A 25,488-nucleotide genomic window follows, 5' to 3' on the forward strand; every position below is an offset into this window, starting at 1 on the left:
AAAAGACTTTTATCATCTTCTTTCCAGCTGAAGACTGCCCTAGAAGTACTAGACTTCTCAGTCTCCATTCAGAATCACACAGAGATAAGCCCTAACCATTGAAGAGATTCTATCTTCTTTTGAAGTTTCCACAATCTCTTTTTTCTCTTTTTAATTTATTTTTCTTAATTGACCCATGATAACTGTATATATTTATGGAGTACAATATGATACCATATCAGGGTAGAAGTTTCCACAATCTTAGTGATAGGTCACCTTTTCAAACTTTGGCGAAAGATAATTTTTATTCTCATGGAGAAGCCATGAAGTGGTTATCTAATTGCAGAAACATCTTCTGGCACATAATTAGGGCCACCAGCAAAACCAGGAACATTTTCCTTCCCTAGCAACTTTAATAAGCTGTATCGTCTTCCCCTACTTGACATTAATTCTTTTGACTAAGTCAAATTCAGATTGTACTTATTTGTTAGTGTATAGTATCTACATGATAAACATATTGGGAGTGCTTAATAAGAAATGCATAGGGTATACTTAAAAGAGATTTCATCTCTTTTAAATATTTTAATGAGAATACTTCAAAAAGATCATGGAAAAATTCATATTATCTTTTAATTCTCCTTTTCCACGAACTTTTTGAAGTACTCATGTATAACCCCCCCATCTGGGTTGGCCATAATGTTCTTAACTCAAGAGAAAAAAGGTTCAATATGGCAAGTTAGCCTCTGACCATAAATCAACTGTTACCTTCTTCTCTGTTTGTGGAGTTTTCAAGGAGAAATATCCTAGTAGATCCACAAACTGGGCAGCCTTACGACCATAGGCTGGGAGTTCTGGCCATATGGACCACATCAGATCTAGCAGGAGCTCCTGCTGAGATTTGCTGGAGTTTCTGTAGATAAATGACAGCTCATATTACCAAGTAGCAGAAAACCCTTAGGCACCTTTATTTATCATCAAAGCCCAGGTATTGTTCGTGTAGATGTATCTATTTCCCCACAACTATGGGAAAAGTTTGAATGGTTTTGTTGCTTTTTTGACAATCAGTCCTAACAGATGCGTAGTATAGTCATTTACTATCTTAAGAGGTAGTCTATTTCCATCATCCAACATTATCCAGAGCAGAAACTGAGATTTTTTAGTATGAAGAGTCAAGCCTGTTCCATTTGCAAACTCCTAAATATAGCCTTATGATGGAAAACAGATCGTCTCTCGCCTTTGATATCAGTTTAATAACTAAAAAAGAGAAATAAATAAATAAATAAATAAAAACCAAACTAAAAAGCAGATAGTGTGATGAAGAAATTTCTAACACTCAAAAGGATTCAGGTTGGTGTAAATACAGACACTGTGACCATGAGTACGTAACATAAAACAAAAACAGAATTATGTCGTGCACCCTGTTCAGATCTGCCAAAGCAAGCCTTGGCCATACCTGTAGATATGCAGCGTCAGGCAGTGGGCCTGCCAGCGCACCGAGGAAGAATTGGACTCTAATAAGAAGCATCGCAGAAACTGGATCAGGGTTTCTTTATCGGCAAATTTGTTCAGTTGGTTCACCAGAGCTGTGCACAGCTGGTCTTCCTGGCTGCCTGAGCTCTCACCTGCAAGATCACGGCAGGACTGAAGGCTAAAGAGTTGGAAGAAGTCATCTAGGGTCCTAAGGCCTAGGCCTCCAGATGGAGAAGGAGGGAATTCTATCCATTTCTACAAGTTTCCACTAAATGGTGATTATTTTGCAAAATCATTTCCAGTTGTTTACTGGGGGACAAATATGTCAGCGCCAAATGAAACATACAATAATGTCACAAAAAAAACCACAGGACAAAATGCCTACGTAAGTCTGGTACCGAACAAATATGGTTACACTAGAGGAGGAATCTCCTTTCAAAAGTCTGCTGTCTCCAACAGTCAACACAACTATAAACCTTTACAGAGACTTCTGATAATTAATTGGAGGAATGTGGACCACCTCCATTGCTCTTAAGCCCTGTAATCACCTATCTCAGGTCTCCAAGGACCATGAAAAGCAGTAAAACTGATGGTAAGGGCTCAGCTAAAAAAGCTTATATTTGTAGAACATTTAACAGTTTACTAAGCATCATTTCTTTTTTCTTTTTTTTTTTTTTTTTTTTTTTTTTGGTGGCTGGCCAGCATGGGGATCCAGACCCTTAACCTTGGTGTTACAAGGCTGTGCTCTAACCAATTGAGCTAACTGGCCAGCCCAACTAAACATCATTTCACTTTATCTCTGACAACCACTCCACAGAGCAAGTTTCATTATTTTGCAGGAAAAAACTTGGCCTATTAAAAATGTTCAGTGCACTTTGAACTTTCCTACTACTGTCACTTGGTATGGGAAGTCACACTGTTTAAGGCGTCACGTTCACCATAACCAAAAATGAGACCAAAAGTAGACACTAGAGAGCATTTGGGTTTTAGGCCCCCTGTAAAACGGGACAAAAGACCTTTCCGAAGAACAGAATAAACCATGTGCTACACAGGATTTAAACACATCCCCCTGGTCACCAAGACAAGAAGGTGACTCTTACCATCTTTCTCCTTTTCTTTTTCTTCTTTCTTGCTCTTTTTAGTGGAAGACTTGGACTGTGTTGTGGTTTGTCCAGAACTGGCTGCCACGGGAGTTGAGGAGGAAGCAGCACTGGAGGACCCTGCAGAGGCTGCCAGAGCAGCAAGTACTTTGCTGCCACACAACGCACAGGAAAGCAGCTGCAGCAGCACCGGGGACACCCCCTCGTCCACGAGGAAACTCACTTGGAGGAGGAAGTACAGGACAGCTGCAAGCAGAGGAGATGGCAGCTCAGCTCTGAGACGACTACAACTACTTACACATAAGAACAGGAGCAACCTGCCCACACAGACTGCCCTATTCCCACCAGCTTTCTTTCCCAAGTTCTCTGCTCAACATTGCCAAGTAGAAGTTATGCCCTGTGTGGAAACATCTGGAAAGCAATATAACAACTAAACAGAGACGGGATCCAGGCCCCACTCCTTTAAATAAAGGATTCTCTAGGTGCTACCTACTCCTCTATAGCTTTACCACCACAGCCTGAAGGTCAGATACTCCCACTGCATGCTTCACAGTACCCCAAATTTTTACCATCAGCTTTAACCACTCTTTAAGTTTTTACTTGTCTTCTTTACTAGGCAGAGTTCTATCTATAAATCTTGCTCATGCCTATACCTCCAGCATCTAGCTCAATGCTCAGCACATAGTAGGACTCAAAAGATAGTTCTTGAAGGAATGAATGAATAACAGCAACCAAAAGAAGCAGCAGAATTGCTTACAGTCATCTTTGATGCAGAATTTCTGCCAGTTGATGGTTCGCTGGGCAGCAATCTCTGCACAGGCTTTCAAGTGTTCCATCTGAAATGGAAACCAATCATGAGAAATGAGTAACTCCACCAAGCAGCCTCAACAAACATCACAGCTGCTGCCTGGCATTGTCATCATTCTGGCTTTGAACTGCAAACTGAACATGGTCTTCTGTGAAAGGCAAGAGTTTGCTGGGATGTGTGGTGAACCTGGGACTAAGGTCCACATTCTAATTGGGCTCTTACTGAGCCAGCCTCTATTCTACTCTCTACCACGCAAGGCCCTTTGTTTTCTGGGAACCTTCAGACTATTCAATAAAGCAGCAGCAAAGGTTAGTTATAGGAGATCACAATCTAGTCTACATTTTTTCTTGCTATAAACACAATAGCAAGGACACTAGATGAGCCAACTAGGAGTCATTAATATTGAAGATATTCTTTCTTTTTTTTTTTTAAAGATGACCCTTGACTTGGTGTTGTCAGCACCACGCTCTCCAAAGTGAGCTAACTGGCCATCCCTCTATAGGTATCCAAACCCTTGGCCTTGGTGTTATCAGCACCACACTCTCCCAAGTGAGCCACAGGCCGGCCCTGAAGATATTCTTTCTAAATGTTCATATCTTATGCAAAATATTCAATTTACTCCCCTAAGTCCAAACAGTTTCTCTTTAGGCACTGATACATTTTTATACTCCAACTCTCATCATTTCTTTAGTATTCAAGGACAAAAAAAGAAATGCACAAATTTCAGGGTGATTCTGTCCATGACAGAAATCAAATGACACTAGTAAGAAGTTCAAATCACCATCACTCACAATGGAGAAACCATTGCCAAGTCGGGTAGGAGTCCAGACCCTGAAGCCAACTCCACATGGTATAGCGCCCAATCAGGCATTACGGATCTGCCCTGACCTCGACCCTGGCCATGGCACACTCTAAATATTTAAAAGCCCTGGATGCTCCATTTATTACCTACTTGACCAAGCCTCATCACATGCCCTCTCCCTGCCCTACCATGTCCCAGCCCTCATACCAGGCTGATGAGTGTGTCATATTGCAAGGCAGATCCTGAGCTGGCTGTAACCACACTTGCCCGGAGGAATATCCCCTGCTCTTCTAGCAGCTTCTTGATCCCACGCACGTGGGAGTCCAGGGTGTGCAAATCCCGGAGCTGACGGTACTTCTCCTTTGATCCACAGATGAAGAGCAGAAGTTTGCGGACTTGTCGGCGCACAAACGGAGTCTGCTGGATCATCAGGTACTTGAAGGGATAAACACCACAAACAGTAAATGACTCTGGGACAGTATTTGTATCAACCAGGGCTCTCGCAAGCTCAGTTTTAATGAAACTATTATTAAAACTGGTGAGAAACACAAACCAAGCTATTTCCTCTCAGCCAAGCCAGCCTCTGATGACCTGAAGTATTCCTTAAAGGAACCAGGAAAAAGAAAGGCAGACAAAGAAATCAAAGAGGAAAAAAAAGCAATATTCATACTCTTCTTCCTTGAGTACCTAGGAATCTACAGGGAAGCTGGCCTCCACTCCAGCACACCCAAAAGGAAACTATAAAGAAAAAGTCATCTTAAATTTCATTCTCAGGTAAAAGAGCTAGGGAAGAGGTTGGGTCTGTACAGCTAAAGAACTGGAAATAGCCATCTGGGCTTTGCTAAGAGATTCTTCTTCCCAAAGTTAATCTCATGCTTATTGTGCTATTAAGCTACTGTCTCTTGACTCCAAAGCCATTCCACCATACTCTGTTCCGTGTTGCCCAGTCCAGTACTATGCTAAGTTCACTGCCCCTTCTCAAGCTGGCTCCCTCTTAGGTTCAGCCAATAGGGGGCACTAGAAGGCAGCTGGAGACAGGAGGAAGCAGGGGGGGCTTGCTACCTCCCATGTACCTGCAGTCCTAGTGACAGCCCTGCACTCTGGCAGCCACCCTGGCAGTTCTAATCCTCGGCTTCTTTCAGTACTGCCAAAATCAAACACATCACATCCCCTCAGAGCACCCCCTCCTGAGAGAGCTATGTTCCTGATCCACCCGACCTCTCCTCTTCACACACAGGGCTGATGACAGCTGCTTCTTACAACTACTATCCCTGTGTTACCTCAATGTTCCCTGTCTTTTTGGTTTTCCAATAGCTATTTAACCAACTCCCTATTTTGAAATCTTTCTGGTATGATAACTAGTACACAATTTTGAAATCTTTCTGGTAAGATAACTAGTACACTAGAACATGAATTACTAAACTTGCCCATTATCATCATATGTGGGGAAGTTAAACACACAGAATCAGAAACTAAAGCAGATGGCTTGCTTTGACACACATCTTCCACAGTTCCACCATATAGTATATTCCAGAATGGCAAGCCTAAAAGGGTGAGAGGGACTTTGCAAGTGGAAATACTGAATGAGAGTGAACAAGAAAGGGGCCACAAAAGCGACTGCAGATGTGTGCTCTCCTTGACCGGCATACTGCTCAGGACCTTCACTTACCTCTGAGAGAAAGTAAAACCATGAATGATCAAAGACAGGAGGTGGGATTCGAGAATTGGTGTCAGCAATCTTTTTGATTTGGTACGGAAGCCTCAGTACCATCTCTGTTAGAAGCTGAGTGTAGGCTTCAAACACGTCAGCAGCATGACCCTGGGAGAAGAACATTTGCATGAGAACCTGTGATAGCAAAGTTCCCATGACCATAATTAGGAAAAAGGCTGGCTTATTCTAGGCATACTACATGTTGAAGATGTAAGGGTGCCTTTCTAAGGTGGAGTCATCACTGACTGACAGTTTAATTTACAAATCCAGAAGACTCCAGGTTCCCAAGGGCAATTTAATTATATGCAAATGTTACAGTGGAGAGAAATCTCACAGCTCCTAAAAGTTCTAACATTTCACTGTGTGGTTTGTGACACTGAGTTGATTGTATTCTGCTTACACAAAAATTAGAGCTAGAATAGCAAAAAAAAATTGAAAAAATGGTAGTGGGTAAGGATTTCTGACTTCTATGAGATGTATTCCATTAACTAGAACCAAAACTTCCCATGATAACATGAAATACTTAAATAAACCAAGGGGGCTGGGATCACTAAACCCAGTTAAGATACCTGGGTTCACATCCCACAAAGAGGCAAGGGTACTGAGAGATTTGAGGACAGTGCAAACAGTAGATATCCTGCAAGCTTTGTGGTCCCACACGAAGAATCTGTAACAGTCTGTAGGTACAATGTGTCACTTATATTCAGTCCCCAGTAATTTATTGGTTCTATACCAAACACTGGAGGTGTCAATAGGAATAAAACATGGTCCCTGCTGATAGTTTGGAGGGAAAGACAGAAAAGTGAATGTGTGCACAGGGTGCTCTGGGATCCCAGGAAAAAGTGCTCTCAATCAGACTTGATAGTGGAGAACTGTGTGTTAGAGAAGGATCCAATGCTTGAGTTGAGTCTTGAGGAAGGACAAGGAATTGGCTACATAGGGGAAGAAAGGGATGCAGAGGTAGAGGAAAAAATTTCAGAAGCAACAGCATGTACAAAGGCAACATGCCACAACTGGGGAAATGTAGATTGGCAGGGCTATATGTAGGGATGTTGAAGGTGACAGCACTAGAAAGGTCAAGTAGGTGGCTGGATCCTCAGAAAACTTTTTGGCCTAGAAGTTATGGAAAACCACTAAAGGGTTATTTAAAAAGAGAGGGACATGATTTACACATTTTATGCCTATTATCTTCCTATCCTATTTAACACCATTTTGAGTAGGCAGTAAGATGCACAGCTAGTCCAAACACTGCTGGTCCAATTCATCTAGCACTGTGTGGACTCAAAGGAAGTAGAGTGGTAATAATTATCAACATTTATTGAGCATTGGTAAGTGCTAAGCATGTGCTAAGTCCTTTACAAACATCACCTCGCTTAATGCTCCCAACAGCCCTACAAAGCAGAGAATGTTTGTATCCTTATTTTCCAGGTGTAGAAACTGAGGCTTACCGAGGTTAGGTAGAACAACTCCACGCTTCAAGGCTGGTAAGTAAGAACAATCAATGGGCCTGTTCCCAGGCTCATCTGATCAGAAAGCCCATATTCTTAACTAGCATGTTAAGGGCCTCTTGGAAGGGACAGCAAGGAGAATACCTGACATACACAGGAGGGCATGACTCAGTACCGACGAAGTTACCTTATACATTCTCATCTTTTTCTAAGAAGATTAATGTGAAATGAGATGACTGACTGATTTCATTCAATTCCTCAGTTTTACAAAGTGGCAGGAATCAGAATCCCAACAGAAGGGTAGGAAAAGTGGTCATTTATTAAATCCTGCTGAGATCAAAACCCATGAAGAAACCTAGTTTTCTCCTGCAGCTCCTCCCCCTTTGTCCTTCAGCTTTATTCACTGAGTGTAAAGAGAAAAGTGTTCTGGATGATGGGCAGGAGCATTTCTTTAACCAAGGAAAGACCTTACCTTCACATACTGGCGGAGAAAGAATGGGCTCATGTCAGGTGGGGATGAACTAGTATGTGGTTTCAGCAACTGGCTGGTAGCCACAGGCTCCTCATCATTCTGTTGGCTCTTCCAGTACTCCAGCAGTGATTTGAGTACATGTAGGCAGTAGTCCACAGCCCCAGAGCTCAGCAGGGCTGCTGCTGTTGCACTGGAGATGAGGGAAGACGACTGAGTAGAAGAAAGAACAAACAGAGAAGGTAAGAATGGCTTGTAAAAACAGTGAGAGATCTAGTCAGGTATCGGGGATAAGAAACACTCACAATAGTCCTAGCTATTACAAAAGTGAGTTAATCAGTCTCTTGCATTGAAAGTTTCCCAACTGGTTCAAACATTTCCCCAACTCTTTTGAACATCTACATGGTAAGAGAAATAAAGAAACACTAGTTCTCAACTCTAACCTCTCTACACACATGTGCCATCGGCCAAGAAGGCAAGGATTAGATGACCTTTCCCTTGGAGGGGATGGGTTTTCTCTTTTTCTCTGAGCAACTAGAAAAAGAAGCTGAGAGAAAACTTTCTACAGGCACTTCTTAGCAACACCCCCCTCAGCCCCCCCCCCCCAGGAGCTCTTCCATAGAACCAGCTTCCAAAGGAAATGGGGGAGTGATCACATGCATTAAAAAGTAGGAAAAAAGCTACTGTAAATAAGACCATTAGAAGAGCCTTGCAAATCCTAGCAAACCCCACAGCTCATAAGCTCATTAAGATTGGATGCAGTTCAGCCTCAATTTCTACCTTCTTTGCTTTGTGCTAATCTCCTTTCAACACACACACATCGCTTTCTCTCTGCTTTATTACCATACCTGATAGCAACATACACTAGGGGAATCCTCTTAGCCACTCTGTGCCTTGCAGAACAGGACTCTGATTTTCAATAATGGAATTTCCAAACCCTTTAACCCCCTCCATTGGAGGGATTGTTGCAAAGACCAGGGCTTGGAAGGGATTCTGAAAAAGGTAGAAGTTCTGCTCTTGAGAGGTGAAGCTGAGACTCTTACCCCCTCAGGCAACAAAGGCCTTATTCTAACAGAGAACTATCACCTCTGTCCCAGCCCCAGCACCAGCCAGACAATCCTCTTACCTTTCCCCAAACCATAAGCTCAAAGCAAAAATACCTCACATATGGAAGACTTGGATCCAGACTTGGTGCGAGACATGAAGACACTCAGGAGCCTCATTACTACCAGATGGACTTCATTCAGGGCACTGCGCTCATTCTTCTTAGAAACATCCTGCAGACAGAAGCAGAAGCCCAGAAGCCTACACTTAGTTTAAGCTTGAGGCATCATCTGAACGAGATGCCCTCAAGCCTATCATCCCTAAGTGTTCCTCAGATTGAATCAAAAACAGAACACGTTCCAAGTACCTATGGACGATATCTGGGGTATCTAGAGCCTGATACACTTAGGAGGCCATATTATAATACAAACAACTAATTTAATGCTTTCACCTTGTTGAGCTACAAAAGGTCCATAGGGCAGGGACTTCGTCTTGCTCTTCATTTATGCCCAGGATCCAAAAGTATGCCTGGGCCAAAGCAGGCACTGAATACACTTCTGTTGACTCAACAGAACTGAAGCCCTCAGTGGGTAGTTACCCCTTGAAACTCAAAGAGTTCTCTTGAACTCTAAGAGAGGAATAAGAACCTGAGAAAGAACCTCAGCCAGTCCCTGCTTTTCACATAGCATGACTTTCCAATTTTACCTTTTTATCCATGCCCAGTTCAGCAATAAGCTGTGAGAGCAGGTTGTCCAGGGCACCCTTGTCTTTCTCATCTTCTCCATCCAGATCTGTAGTAAGCATCAGAATGACCTAGAAGTCAAAGAGAGAGAAAACATGTAAGAAAATTTCCTAAAGAACAACAACTCTAAACACAGAATGATTTAGAAGAAATTGCAATCTTCCTGCCTTCTCTGTCACTCATAACTGTAATCCATTAAAGCATTCTAAATTCTAGTTACCCAAAGTCAAAAGAGTCGAATTTTGATATATTCCACACTTAGCATTACAGAAAATGTTTTACAGAAAGTTTGCAAGATTAATTGACTAACCTACATTATATCCAACCAAAGTGACTTAAGACTGAGCAGTGTGTTGAGCTAAGAATTAAAGAACAATTATACCTCTGAAGAAAGCAGCTAGTAAGATCGACGACTATTAGAACACACTCTAATACAAAAATATAGAGAGATACTACAGAACTAGAATCTCAAGAGCAGGATTTTTGCTCCTTACTCTGTCAACAACTAGCTGAATGACCTTGGGCATTTTTAAAAAATACTCATCTATAAAATGAAGGGTTGTGTCTTGTAGCTCAAAATTGTATTCTATTATTCTGTGACCTAACACCAAACAAAGGCTTCTAGGTCCTCTGGAAGAGAGATGTGAGTGTGTTTAAGGATGGTCTAACTGTAATGAAACAGACCCAGGTGAACTAAGAGATACCTGCATGTACGGGATGGCCCGGACACCTCCGACATTTCTTAACTGGGGCAAGGTCTGCAGTAATCTCTCCAACAGCATCAGACGGACCATGTGTAGCCTAAAAGGCCAAGGAAAACATACAAAACATAAGCTAGCACACAAACACAAATCAGTTAAATATAGTTTTTCCCTCCTGCCACCAAGGTAAACAAGTAGCCTAATGCTTAGGAACAATCGTAACATTAAAAAAAAATGTTAAGAAATGCCTATTTGGTACCAGCCAGCACCGCCCCCCTGCCCCACCCCCCGCAAAAATGAAATGCCTGTTTAGTACACCAGCAACATAGAAGGAGAAATCTCACTCTGTTAAAAAGGAAGCAAAACTATTTTAAAATACAACTGATGGTACTACAAGAAAACCTACTACAGAGAAGTTAAAAATATTCCCCAAGCAATCAGGTCCTGGTCATTCTCAGCATCAAAATCAAACCTCCAATTGCAAGATTTATAGCTTTTTCCAACACATGGCCCATTCTGTCTCCAGACATTTTTTTCTAGAATTCTTCTATACATAAATTCTGTATCATACAGTTGCACAGTGACCCAACCCTTTCTAGTTCATGTTTCCCAACTCTTTACTCTCACACTTTGCCATTATTTTCCTACGGTAAAATTTAATTTCAGTTTCACCGTCACCAACTAGACCCATTGAGTTTTCCCATATATTCAATTGGCCCCCACCCCGCCTTCTTCATCTACAGATATACAGCTGATCTTCTGTACTAAGTGTGTGTCTCTGGACCTCTAGCTAATATGCTGATTCAAGAGAACCAATATGAAAATTAATTAATTAAGGTCCTGTTGACAAGTTGGTTGGCAGTCTCACTTAACACAATCTCACGCAGATTAAAAATATAGTTGCTGAATAAATTAACAAATTCACTTTCATGATTAGTAAACTGTTCTTGCCTCATTTTACCTTAAGGACTGTATGTAAAAAACCACATGCCTAGGGCCGGCCCCGTGACTCACTTGGGAGAGTGCAGTGCTAGCAGAGCCAAGGCGGCGGGTTCAGATCCTATATAGGGATGGCCGGTGTGCTCACCAGCTGAGCATGGTGCAGACCACACCATGCCAAGGGTTGCGATCCCATGACTGGTCAAAAAAAACCCACATGCCTATATATATTTTTTTAAATGTGTGATTTTCATCTGTTACATAGTCTAGCAGGTATCAAGAATATTTTCAAAATAAGAGTTTGAAGGGAAATACAGGGTCTTACTTGAATAATAAAGGATTATCCTTCTAAAAAGAACTCAAAGGAATGAGCTAATTGTTCTTCACAATACAGTAACACATAAAAGTCCACGCACACATCCATTAATAATTAGGCAAGCTGGGTGCGGACTACAAATAAATAAGAATTGCTCAGGAACGGACGAGATGCCAGTGAGGAAAGGTGAGATGACAGCCACAATTCAATAGTTTTGTAGATAAAACATAACAAAATGGATTTGTTTTGAGGCAGATTAATATCTTCAGATTTGGAGAAATATACATGTAAATACTCACACACAAAAGAAACAGACAACAAAATGAGCAGAGTCTGGACCTGGACCGAGATCATGCTTATTTTCAAACTCTTAGGTGGTAGTATTGAAACTAAACAAAACAATTAAACACTGTACCAAAAACTGCAATTTCCCTTTCTTTAGTGACTTAAAGTAAAATTCAGTTTTATTATTTAAAACAATTCACTGGGCCGGCCCTGTGGCTCACTCGGGAGAGTGCGGCACTAGTAGCACCGAGGCCCTGGGTTCGGATCCTATATAGGGATGGCTGGTGCGCTCACTGGCTGAGCATGGTGCAGACCACACCATGCCAAGGGTTGCGATCCCCTTACCAGTCAAAAACAAACAAACAAAAAACAAAAACAAAAAACAATTCGTTGACCAATTATTTATTAACGTACTCACACAAAAAAAAGTTAACTTAAAACCACTATAGAGACTTCCATTGCCAATATGGCTAGGTTACCTAAATTAATCCTCCTCGTAAAAACAAACAAAAATCCTAAAAAGATACATCATCATTTTAGAAGCAACAATGAGTTTCAAAAAATTTCGAAGGATTGAAATCACATAGCATGTTCCCCAACCAAAGTCAAATTAAACTATAAAATCAGTAACAGAAAGATAACTAGAAAATCCTCAAATGTTTGGAAATTTAATAACATACTTCTAAATATCCCATGGACCAAAGACTTAACTACAACAGAATTTAGAAAATAGTTTGAACATCAATGAAAATAATTATCAAAATATGTGGGCTGCAGCCAAAGCAAGGTTAAGACGGAATTTTAAAGAGAACTATATAGTTTCAAATATGTATTTTAAAAGAAGGTTTAAAAATTAGCCAACTCAAATCTTAACACTGAGAGCAGGGAAGAAAAAGAATTAGCTGCTGAGAATACAGACCAGTTTATACATTTTTTTTGTTTTGGTTACTACTTTTTGTCTTCTGTTTAAGAAATCATTGCCAACCCCAAGTTATGAAAACACTGTGTCTTCTAAAACCAAAAAGATATTACCTTTTGCATTTATATCTATAATTCAACTGATTTTTGTGTATAAGATCAGGTTAAGATTCATTTTATCCTATATCAATTTCCACCTGATCCATTACTATTTATTGAAAAGATCAGGGCCGAGCCCGTGGCGCACTCGGGAGAGTGCGGCGCTGGGAGCGCAGCGACGCTCCCGCCGCGGGTTCGGATCCTATATAGGGATGGCCGGTGCACTCACTGTCTGAGTGCCGGTCACGAAAAAGACAAAAAAAAAAAAAAAGAAAAGATCACCCTTTCTCCCATTGCACGAGTGTCACCTTTGTTATTAACCAGATGATCTTGTATGTATGAATCTGTTTCTGAACTCTAACCTGTTCCATTAATCTATTTGTCTATCTTTATACCAATATCACAGTCTTACTTACCATGGCTTTATCATAAGCTATAGTTGTATTAAGTCTCCTAAACTTTATGAATTTTCTTTGATATTGCCTTGGCTAAACTTAGCCCTTTACAATTCCAAATAAATGTTAGTGTCAGCTTGTTAATTTTGACACATGCGTTAACTCCAGCTGGGATTTGTGACTGAGATTACAACTGTCATCTTTACAATGAGTCTTTCAATCCATAAACATGGTATATTCCTTCACTTACTTGGGTCTTCTTTAATTTCTCTCATCAGGTTTTATAGTTCTCAACGAAGAAGTCATACATCTTTCAAACTTACTCCTATATATTTGATGCTTTTTAATGCTACTCAAATAGATCTCAAGAAATTATAAATAATTAAGCACCAGAAACAAAAAAAAGAAGAGTTATCAACAGACATGGAAAAGAGAATATGATGGTCTAACATCTATTTAATTGGAATCACAGAAAGAGAAAAAACAGAAAATGAGGCAGAAGCAATATCTGATGAGATTATTAGATAAGATTTTTCCAGAACTAATGAGTCACTAGCCCACACACTCAAGATTTCCAAAGACTACTAAGCAAAACAAATGTAAAGAAATCCATCCTAAACATATCTTAGTAAAATTACAATGACAAAATAAACGAGAAATAAAGACATTACTTTCAAACGAAAAACAGTTAATGATAGCAGGTGATTTCTCACTGGCAATAACAAAAACCAGGAAACAAGTGGATACCATTTGCAATTTTAGGGGTGGATGGGGAGGGAGGAGGGAACTGCCAAGACAAAATGTCATGCTCATCAAAAATACATCCACAAATGTGAGTTAAATAAAGACATTTCCAGTCTAACAAAATCTGAGATGTTGCAAACAGCAGACGTTCCTAAAGGGAAATCTAAACAATATACTTCAGGAAGAAAATTATCTTAGACGGAAGGTCTGACATGCACAAAGAAATACTGGACACAGCACGTGGAAAACACTGAGTAAAGCTAAACAAACAGTGACCATATAAACTATATAAAACAGCAACAACGTCTTGAAGGCTTTAAAAAGACATTTTTTTAAAAAGAATTAAAATACCTAAAAGTGCAGACTCATAGAGTTGCAAGAAAAAGGAATGAAAAAAATAGCAAATCAACCCAAAAGGAGGCTGCAAAGGAAAGAAAAATAAACAGAAATAGGCAGAACAAATAAGAAGCACAAAGTAAACAACAGACAAATTCAAATATATTAGCAATTAAGATTAATTATAAATGAACTCAACTGATTCAATTAAAAGACAAAGGTACACTGGAATAAAAAAATTTTTACATAAACTACAAAAAATAGAAATCAGAGACCATTGTTATCTGCACACAATGGAATTAACCTAGAAATCATTAAGAAAAATAAAAAAAGATTAAATAGAAAGCCCCTTCATGTTAGAATGTTAAAAACTCCATCAGTTAACAGAGCTAGAGGTCACCTTCATCCAAGGAGATATTGTAAGTGATTTACATTCAAGCAGTAGGGTACAGGAATGTGGGAGACACTGTTTGATGCCCTCCTAAAATGTCTCTGATGCCTCACTGCATCCGGCATGATTGTTTTTTTCTGATAGAAATCATTCAGTTCAAAAGTCTGATTCATTACTTTTGCACTAATGTGATAACTGTTGGCCTCAACAAATTTAACAAACATTTTATCACAAGTGTTATTCTTTGATATTTTTCCTCCTCTTCTATAGTCAATTCTTAGTTAGGAATTCATTCACTTCACCAATCCAGTACAAAACACCAGAACAATTTCTTGAGGCAGATAGATTAGGATTTTATAGATAACTTTCCAATTTCAAAATGCTCCACCACTGGCATTTCTAATCATAAACATGTATTTGCTGTCATATTTTTCCTTTACCTCATAAATATGCTGAACAAGGAGCTATTTCTAGTATCATATAGCTAATAACTATCATTGTTGAGCCTCAAAAAGTGCCATTTGTAGGGGCCAGCCCATGGCTCACTTGGGAGAGTGTGGTGCTGAAACACCAAGGCCATGGGTTCGGATCCCTATATAGGGATGGCCGGTTAGCTCACTTGGGAGAGCGTAGTGCTGACAACACCAAGTCAAGGGTTAAGATCCCCTTACTGGTCATCTTTTAAAAAAAAAAAAGAAAGAAAGATTCGAGTGAGGAAGACAAATACAAATGTTTTTATGGTAGTAGGTTTATGATAACTTAAGGGATTTAGGGGAGCCTTAATCGAATGACCACTTTCCATTCTCTCTGCAATTGATTTGATATAATTCTAATAGGACAAAGAAGACAGATCTGGAACACTTCCTAAGATTTTCAACTGTTTCATGGGTTTATCACCGCTATATGTAAAAAGAAATATACTGTTATCACCACTCTACTTCTACAACTTATCGATCCTCCTATTCCTGAAATGTTCTCAGACAGGAAGTCCTCTTAACTGTGAATGGCTAGGTCCTGACCTGTTGCTAGTGTGGACATCTCCTTCGGCTTCCCCTTCTCCTTCTCCCTCTGAGCCATCTCCCTCCTGGTGTCCAGTGGTGGTGCTGATAGCACCAGTGCTTGAGCTCACACTTCCTGGTCCAGCTGGATGCCCCTCAGCTGTGGCATCACCATAAGCACTGCTCCGGCCAGATACTAGAGGCAAATGGTTAAAAAAGCACAAATCAACTCCCAAAGCATGATAGGACCCAATGCATTCTGAAGTCGGCAGTGGCCAGAAGATCACTGGTAGCTTTAGAAATTTTTTATCTAATCCAAAGAATGATTGAATTCATGATCTTGGGGTTGGCCCCACAGCAGTATGCTAAATTACTCTAATGGTAGCCACTCACCCTTCTACAGTACATAAGACCCACCTTCAAGAATAATCTGAATCTCAGCTGCTGATAAATTTGTTATCTTCTACACCAGAGGAAACATACGTTGATATGGGAATCTAGAAATTACCAGCTAGCTACTCTTAATCTCCTCCATAACAATGGTTCATATTCAATTGTTAACCACAGACTGATTTACAAGGTCAAACCAAAATGGCTTTCTCATGCTCCCTCATTCTAGAGCCCCACCTTACCAGCTAGTATACTGTCGGGATGACCTGCTTTGTTAACATATCAGGTCATCAACAAGATGACTTCCCAAAAATACCTCCCCTGACAATAGATAAGAAGCAATAATCATAGGACAATGGGGTTACAAGGCCACACCATAATTGTTTTAGATTAATCACGATCTGGGATTACTCATGTCATTACTTTTCTTCCACTAACAGATCACTAAAATTCACCTGTAAAATGTTTCAATATTAACTGAGCTTAAGCTATTATCACTGAACATTTAAAACTCCAGGGTTGAGGTCAAATGAATCCCACATGACTTTCAATGAGTCTCTCTTTGCTGAATCCAAACCCAGGACCCAGGCAGGGATTCCTATTTTGTCCCATCCCTCTTCCCAAGGAAATCAGGAGCCCCAGGCACATTACCACTGTGCTCGCCAGCCACTGAGTCCACTGCGCTTCCCCCGCTCTCCGAGCCCACGCTACCACCGTGGTCAGCAGGAGAGGTCCGAAGGGTAGAACCATCAGTCGCTGCTGTGCTGCCCTCGTCGTCTGAGGCTGGAGCTGAGAGAGTAACGAGAGCTGTTACAGGCTTTAAAAAAAAAAAAAAACCCTTGGGGCAAAAGCATCAAACCACATAGTGCACAGGACACAATGCAGTTTATATATCCTGTCATCAAAGAAAAATGGGAAAGATTTGCTTTGCTAGTTAATCACTAACAGGAACAAACACTATACACAGTGCATTGCAAACAGTAATTAGACAGAAGTGAAAACCCAGTTCACTGGACATTTCCTTAGCTGTTACATTACAGTGCAAGTAGAACAGTGTAGAGATTCAGTAAGAATCTGTGACATGGACGCTGTTTTGTAGCTAAAATGCTTCATGGTCACCACTATCTAGGTGTTACTGACAGCTACTGAGAGATCTGAAACTGGCCATTACCATTCAAAGCATAGAACTCTGAATTTTAATGAAATTTGTTTTGTAATCAGTCAATTTGTGTTTATGTCAGGAAATCATTTATCATGAGCTCTTGAATCAACCATTTGTTTTTTTTTAATCAAGTGGTCCAGAGGGGAGCTCATTGGGAAATTTCCCACCTCCTAGTCATCCTTATCAGATGCTAATAATGAAGCAAGGAAATTCCCCAGAGACAGCCACAGCATCTGGGATCAGGGCTGAGCTGAGACAGGAGGAAAATGCTAGATGAGAAACATGGGGGAGGAAAGCCAAGACAGCCACGGAGCACAATAGGAACACAACTGGCACAACACAACAGTGACCACACAGCCTGAAATGACAGCAACTAAAGAGACCTAAGAAAAGCAACAAGCCATGGCAGCAGGTAGGGACAGCCAATTTCTCCCTTTCTTATCTATCTAAGGTAAAATGCCCAAAAGGAAAAAAAAAAAGAAAGAAAGAAAGAAATACAAAGCAGCATCAGTCTGAAAAACTATATATCAACTCTTAAATTACTCGGGGGTTGATCAAGTGTCTCCGTTTGATCCAACTCTATTCAGAAAATACTGTTTTTCTTATAAGATGATAAGACAATGAAAGGAGAGACAAAATGAGTTCTGAAGATTTCCTATGAATTTTAATTTTCTACAAAAGCTCTACCTCTCAAGCTCAGACCCCTGGTGGTTGGCCACGTTGACTGAGAACTCTGAAGCACAATCCAGCTTCTTGCAGCTTCACTTTTATTTGCAAATGAAGAGAAAAAAGTTAAGGTAGGAGCTCTGTTTCTTGTCTCCCTTTTAATATTGTCTAAAATACTCAAACTCTGACAAAGAATGCTAGTAGCTGTAAAGCAAGACCTGGTGCCAATCGGCCTTTAGGGAGGAAATGAACTGAAGCCAGGCAGCATGCGAAATGTAAGGAAGCAGAGCTACAAGCGCCGTCACCAAGCTGCATCCCTGCACCGCCCACACCCGTACTTCCAACGCCAAGGCAGAGCAGGAAGTCCAGAATGGCCTGTCAAAGCCGCTGCCCATTACACTCTCACAGCACTGGAAACAAGGCCTGAGGGTCCTGGGACCCTGAGCCATGCTCCTTGCTGTGGACAGTTACCTGATGCTGTGGTGTCAGAGAGGGTTCCTGCGTCCAGAGAGGAAGAGCTGGGTGCCTGGCCGGACAGTCCCAGGCTTTGCAGGCCCAGGGCACTGCTGCTGCTGCCTGGGAAACAAGTGGAGAGTGAGCACAGCATCCCCTCCAGACCCCATCCACAGCATTGCTTTGGCCACCTGCTGCCCTTGAGAGTCTCTAAACACCAGCATATGACCCCCTCTGGCCTAGAGGAAGTTCATCACCTCAGGCAGGACACAGGCTGGAGGAATCTAACAGATTCAGGAGGAAATAATCCAAAAGACCAAACTAGCAGAAACCATGAGATCGGCTACCAGAGTGAAATTCCCACCACAATCCCTCTCACTCTCCACCTGTATCTCTGAACAGCTCTCACCCAGATCAACCTCTCCCCAAATCTGGGGATAAGCTAAGTCAGCTGGATATCAGTAACTACCAAACCCTCTTTCCTGTGCAAGGCCAATGGGCCACTTTGTTACTGGCACTGCCTTCTACCTTGTTGGTCCTGCTGCAGGCTCAGGGCAATGGCTAGTTCAACCATGGTCTCGTCATCTGCATCAGGCGGGATGTCCAGCATTGGGGGAAAGCCCTCTGCACCTGCCAGCAGGGCCTCCAGGGGAGAGGGGTTGCCATTGTTGACATTTTCAGCTGTCTCCAGGACCATCGACTCAGACTGCAGAGAGAAAGCTCTGTCAGTGTCCCATGGTAAGTGGTAACTTCTGGAAGTCCACTGAATAAGAACTAGAGGAGAGTTGTGAAGCTCCTCCTCCCCTCTCCTGCTGCCAGAGACTCACCACCATCTCAAAATCTCCATGGTCCACCTCACTCTGTTCCTGGCTTTCCTGACGGATGTGACCACCATTCGGGATCCCTGATGACTGCATTTTCTCATCTGCATCATCATCATCATCATCATCCTTGTCTCCTGAGTCAAAGAAACCCCAGTCACCTGAAAGTGCTCACTCTTTCCTCCCTCAGCATATGGTGTGATTAGTCACATAGCAACAAAAACCCAAGACAAGCCACCAGCTGGCTCCTTGTGCTTTAGAGGAGAAACTCCAGGGTGCTATGCCTGGTGTTGCTCTCTTGCTTCTTGGGCCTAGCAGAATCTGGGAAGATGGCTGTGGCAGTGACAGTTTGCCACCTAGAGGAATAGACTTTTTCAGCTGATGGAGGAAAAAAACCACATCGGACTCCAAAGGGATTTCCATAAAGCAGAGAAATCTAAGACCAGTAGGCCCCACAAACTCCCATCAACTCTCAGGAGACCTTGAATTGGACAGGAAAAAAATACAATTGAGATGTTTGTCTGTTATCGGTAACGGCACTTTAGAGTTTATTTCCCTACTTTTTCAAAACAGCTAGGTCAGTGAGATTTTCACTCCGTAATCATTATAAGATCCAGACCATGATAGGTCCTTCCTGGGCCCACTTCTGTGTGAAGGTAGCAAGGCCTTCTAATAAGAAAGAAGTCCAAGTGAGACTCCTAATTGTCAGAAGAGGATGAAGACCTCACCTTCTACTCAATGGATTGTTAAAGCATGTAAATATGCCCTTAATTAGAAACATAAACTACCTGCATTCCAGGTTCTTGCCAGAGAAAAGAGCGACAAACCAATGCCTAACTCATGGAAAGCTTAGATAAGATAAATGATATTCAAGGAAGATTGTCTGCAAGTCACAAAGTTGTATGCATTCCTCTAGATCTGCACTGTTCTATACAGTAGCCACTAACCACATGTGGTTACTGAGTACTTAAAATGTGGTTGGACCAAATGGAGACTTGCCACTAGTGTAAAATACACACTGGATTTCAAAGACAGTAAAAATGCAAAATATTTCATTGATAATCTCTTCTTATATTCACTATATGTTAAAATAATTTTCATATATTAAATTATTAGTAAATACATTTCATTATTTTTTACTCTTAATAATGTGGCTATTAGAAAATTTTAAATTACATATGCAACTCTCAATTAAAATTTACTTCTAAATCAAACCATGTAACCAGAGAGTTATATAATTCAGTCACCTTCTAGAACTGCTCCTACTAAAATGTAAAATGCTATGCCCTTGACTGTCCAAGTGTACCAATGAGGGAAATCTCTGTGAAATTTGCTATCAAACATATTGTAGGTAAGTCCAGTGAGGCTTCTGCCCCTTAGGCAACGAAATGGGTCCTTAAGGGAGAGCTTTTGTGCCAGGAAAAGCATATTTTTTGAAAAACAGGTTTATGTTTTATCTTTGGTCATTGTGATTTTTGTAACTGTTCTTATTTTACTTTTGCTATGGCTCTTGGGAAGATCTTCACTTAATGACCATGTAGGACATTGTGATGCAGATTTTCTGTATTCATGTCTTGATTGTACTATGGTATCTTTATTTTCTCATGGCCTCAATTTTATTTACTATATGCATTTTTATATACTCCCTTAAATTCTTTATGGAATAAGGTAAGGTAAGAAAAAAATAGACATATAAGTGAAAGTCTCCAGGACTTTGGTCAACATGGGCAGCATATCCTAACACCATACCTCCCTTCTCCCCACTCCCCCACCACACACAGACTCGAGCCTAAACCCAAACCTGACATTACCCATCGGAGTGTTGCTTCGAGGGGAGGAGGGCAATGTCACATGTCTCCGTTTGTTCCTGGGCCTTAAGACTCGAATTAGAGCTTGTTTACAAGAGAAACTCACAGCAGGATCCTGAGGTTTAAAAGGAAACAATCATACTTAGGTTTTATATTATTTATGAAATTATTTATAAAATACTTTCCTGTCTTGGTCAATCCCTTACATGCATCTGGAAGACATATCCACTCTCATCTGCAACCCAGCTGACCAAGTTCAGCAGGTGAAATTGCCCCATTTCTTGGCCTGGCATATACTAAGACCCATTTACCACCTTCTTATCTCTTAGTTCCTTGTGATAAACAGGAGGTCATATGATCCTGAAGTCACTTTGGCTCTCCACAAATGGGTTTTGCCTTTTCATCAGATGATCAGGCCCTTTAGTATACATCTTTTCTCTGTACTAAATTCAGTACTTCTTCTAATACTTAGCTTCTATGACAGGGTCACTGGAAACAGAAATCTTGTACTGCATTTATTCATGCCCTCATTTAAGTAATACTTACATGAGTTAGCTAGCACACTAGGTAACAAGCACCAAACTAATCCCTGGGACTCAGCATTGAACAAGAAAGACCAAGTCCATCCCTTTTCCAAACCTTTCTCTTCCATGGAGTAAAATCCTAAAGTTTTTATTAATATTTGAAAGTCTCAATTCCATCACCTTCCTTTAAGTCTATTTTATTTCATTAATTTAATAAATTTATTAAAAAATTTTTTCCACACATTCCCAGGCTGATGAGACTTATCTAGGGTTATAATACGTACAGGACACAATAGCATCTGCATGTAGATCTTGGATGCTGTGTTAATACAGTCCAGCTCACAAGTACAGTAGCCATGGATAATGTCTACCAGAGCATTGACGGTGGCTTCAATATGAGTTAGGCCTAAAGGGGAGAAAAGTATTATATGAAAATATGTTGGAAAAACCTCTAGCTACTTGAGAGTCTGAGACAAAAGTACAAATTCTTACCTGCACATAAAGTTCAAGCTAACAAAAAACAAAACACACACAGCAAAACAAATAAAACACACACACAGAATGTAGATTGTCATCATTATTTGTGACTTGTTTTATTAACAGTCTTCTAATCTCCCAAACTGTCAACAGCCTTTCTAGATATACTGCATCACAGAAATAAGTAGTCCACTCTCTATAGATATCAAAATACAAAGTGGGGAAATGTGAAGAGGTATGCAAAAACTTAATACTCCTATTATCTATCCCCAAACCTTAAGTGATGACAAAACATGACCTTGGCATGCCTTTTAGGTTTATTTCCCATGTAACCTCCAAACACAAATGAGCACTAGGGATGTTCTACTTTCTTATATTGCCATTCAGATCCTTACTCTTCTACCTGAACTTCTGATAACGTGAGAGGTTAGATACCAAAGGCAGCAGTACCTTGGGAAGAAAATAATTCAAGGCTGATACTTAACTTTTACCTTTTGAACTGGCTTTGAAATTCTTTTTCAAAGATTTTTTAAAACAGTTATAAACACCTCTAAGGACACGCACATGCACATGCACACATTCGCGTGTCTCTTTATGTGAAATATTCAACCTCTCATGAAGAGATACAGAAAATTCCACTCTCGGCCATACTACTAAACTTCTGTATTGGAAACAATGCACTGTTCTCACAGCTTTCTGTTTCTCAATTATTAATTCTGGAAGAAATGGATGATAAAGAGTAAAGGCTAAGGTCATAGCTGTTCAAAGACAGAATTTACATCAGGCTTCCCTTTATGTCAAGATTCCAGTATTCCCTTCAACATGATACCTGGCAGGCAGGCAGGTGCCAGGAAGGCATTCTTGGGTTTGGATGCATGAAGTTTCCAGAAGTGGTTCACAAGCTGGGTGATGAAACTACAGCAATCTCCCTCCAACTGCTTCTGCGGTTCTTTCCCCTCCTCGAGTCCTTCTAAGCCAGAGAAAAAAATTATTAACGGTGGTAAATTTGAGATGGAATTTAATTTGTTTTAAGGTTAACTCAGGTCAAGGAAGCTTGCCTGGGGAGGGAGTTTCAAGTGGGGCCCCAATCAATATGCCAACTATCCCTAGACTCCAGCAGGCACATCTAGGAAAAAAACAGTCTGGGAAAGGAATATCACAGAAAACATTTTATGTTAGAATTAAATAGAAGTGGGAGCATTCAGGATCTTCACAGCAGATTTAAAGATCTCAGTTCCAACTGTTCAACCTCTAAAACCTAGGGGAACACCTGAGATTACTCTAGAATGTTTTCAGGATAACAGTATTAGAAGGAGGAAGGAGGTGATGACAGCATATGGAAGCATATAAATAACAGAATAGTAAAGGCATCAATAAACTCTATTTGATAATGGCAAAACAGGTTTGGTACCCAGCCAATGTGAGGAGAGATAAGGAAACAGAATCGAGCCCTGAGAAGGGCCGCTGCACTTATTAATAAAACACTGGCAAAAGAATAGCATGAAAGCAAGAGATATGACCCTATTACTTTCAAGCAACCAGTGCCCAAACAAGCTTAGCTTTTCTCTGAAGATCACAAGAGGGAGTAACGTCAGACACAGATTATATCTGATGTCCAGAACACTAAATAAACTCAAAGATAATCAAAGGGCTAAGCACTGAAAAGGGGATTTATGTGAAATTGTATAATCCAAATGTCAAAAGCCCTACAAGATATAAAGACCAGGGAGTAAAATCTTTGTTTCAGAGCATGATGTCAGCAGAAGCCAGTGAGAACAGTAAGAGGATGAGAAGATAAAGAAGGTGTATTAAGCAGACTTCAGGACCACAGCCACATAAGCCTAGTTCACCTGTTTCCATCTGGGGCAGCTTTGACTCCGTAAAGTGGACTAGGTTGTTAGGGCGCATGATGGCAATGGAACGAGCTGTGATCACCAGCCTCTGGAACACCTCGGGATCCAAATCCTTGCCTTCTTTGCTGGATGTGTTGAGACACTGCACAGCTTTGCTCAGTAGGGCCTGATCCTATAAAACACCAGGATCACAGAGGATCAACCATAAGCAAGGGCTGGATACTAATGCAAACAGCAGTATCAGGATTGTTACCTCCTCTCAAGAAAACAGGTTCATTACCACCAACTACTTCGAACAAATCTTCAATGCAGCCCAATATAGCTAAACTTCTTACTGCATAAAATATTAAAGTCATTAAAAAATCAAAAGTCATGCAAACAGTATCAAAGTAGTGCAGGAAAATTAGAATCCACCCAATTCTCCAGAACTGCAACATTTCTTTCCTGCAGTAGAAGAGTCCTTTCTTAACAAGTTCTTATTACCCAAGGATTATGTTTCCAAATTGCCTTTCCTTGAAAGGCTCATCAGGTTAAACTCACACTTCTCAACTCTCTGGGATGTGGACACAAAAGCTAACCACAGCTTCTGGGCTGGCAGTTTCTCTCAAAGCCCTATGTCCTCGTGACTCTGAATTGTCATTTTTTCCATCTATGGAAATTGGTCTGACTTAGCTCCTTTGGTGGCGCCTTACTTTTGCAGGTGAGACCCTCTCTCCCCAGACTTCCCCTTCAGAGGCTCCCCAACACCACTCAACAATGGGCCCACCACCCAGTATACCTTCCACACCATACCACTGCTGGGTGAATGAAAACATCAGCAGTCCTTATCTCCTGAGTGACTTCCCTCCCCTCACTCTTTCCCAGTGAGAAGGCACCCAAACTCAATGTCCTTCCCTCTCTTTCTTAAGTCTTGCTAATCCTGTTAAAGTAACAGAAAACTAAGTGCAAACCAGCAGCCCACCAGCCGGCTTATCCTCAGTTTTGAGTGCTATTCATTGATTTCTCAGGAGTAACTTTAGACTAGGTACTAATCTCAATGCTATCCTTTTCTCCACCTTACTCCGCTATGTGCTGCTTTACACATGAAAAATAAACTTACTTGATTCCTTGTCAGGACCGTAACTTCCATTTCTACAAAAGGCACCCCTGAGAGTGCGCCTTTTGTAGAAATAGAGAGATTTCTAGCAGAAATGAGAAATTACTTTGTGGAGCAGAGAGAGATTACCTTGTGGCTGTGATAGGCCGAGCGGCTGGTGTGCAGGCTGGCCAGAAGGCTCTTGGACTGCTGCTGGACACTGGCAGGTGCAGGCAGGGACAGCAGCAAAGTAGCTAACTCCTGAGCTGCATTCTTGTTTCTCTCCTAATACAAAAACAGCAGGGTTATCACTAATCCCACCAACTCAATGCAGAATGAACTATCTACACTCTGCCCTCCCTCTTCCTTCCTTCTAGACCATCAGGGCTAGGTTACACTCCATGCACTGCAAAGAGGAAAAAAAAAGATTTTCAGAAATTATAATCCTCCTACACTATAGGTAAAGAAATGGAATCCAAGCTCATGATTCCCAAAACAGTGTTCCTGTACCAGTATTCATCTTATTCTATTACACACTCTCACTATGGGTCCCCAAAAGTAGGA

At 41.0% G+C, this 25,488-nt stretch overlaps 1 protein-coding gene across 5 annotated transcripts in view; it reads right to left on the reverse strand.

Annotated features, from left to right (window-relative positions):
• UBR4 (ubiquitin protein ligase E3 component n-recognin 4) overlaps positions 1-25,488 on the reverse strand; it is a 128,249-nt gene that overhangs the window by 42,794 nt on the left and 59,967 nt on the right. For 4 of the 5 annotated variants that reach the window (XM_063105281.1, XM_063105278.1, XM_063105283.1 and 1 more), the window contains 20 exons: positions 25,075-25,209; positions 23,847-24,021; positions 22,826-22,966; positions 21,804-21,925; positions 20,999-21,110; positions 19,194-19,324; positions 18,895-19,072; positions 18,385-18,489; positions 16,737-16,874; positions 15,717-15,891; positions 10,278-10,374; positions 9,537-9,644; positions 8,948-9,064; positions 7,791-8,000; positions 5,829-5,978; positions 4,367-4,594; positions 3,307-3,385; positions 2,550-2,795; positions 1,433-1,601; positions 745-889 (listed from right to left, as the gene is read on the reverse strand). In XM_063105281.1, coding sequence (XP_062961351.1) covers positions 745-889; positions 1,433-1,601; positions 2,550-2,795; positions 3,307-3,385; positions 4,367-4,594; positions 5,829-5,978; positions 7,791-8,000; positions 8,948-9,064; positions 9,537-9,644; positions 10,278-10,374; positions 15,717-15,891; positions 16,737-16,874; positions 18,385-18,489; positions 18,895-19,072; positions 19,194-19,324; positions 20,999-21,110; positions 21,804-21,925; positions 22,826-22,966; positions 23,847-24,021; positions 25,075-25,209 — 2,961 coding nt within the window. The remainder of the gene's footprint in view (positions 1-744; positions 890-1,432; positions 1,602-2,549; positions 2,796-3,306; positions 3,386-4,366; positions 4,595-5,828; positions 5,979-7,790; positions 8,001-8,947; positions 9,065-9,536; positions 9,645-10,277; positions 10,375-15,716; positions 15,892-16,736; positions 16,875-18,384; positions 18,490-18,894; positions 19,073-19,193; positions 19,325-20,998; positions 21,111-21,803; positions 21,926-22,825; positions 22,967-23,846; positions 24,022-25,074; positions 25,210-25,488) is intronic. The other variant, XM_063105279.1, reaches the window with a different exon arrangement.

This window comes from Cynocephalus volans, chromosome 8, assembly GCF_027409185.1.
Source record: "Cynocephalus volans isolate mCynVol1 chromosome 8, mCynVol1.pri, whole genome shotgun sequence".
In the NCBI taxonomy this organism is placed as follows: domain Eukaryota; kingdom Metazoa; phylum Chordata; class Mammalia; order Dermoptera; family Cynocephalidae; genus Cynocephalus; species Cynocephalus volans.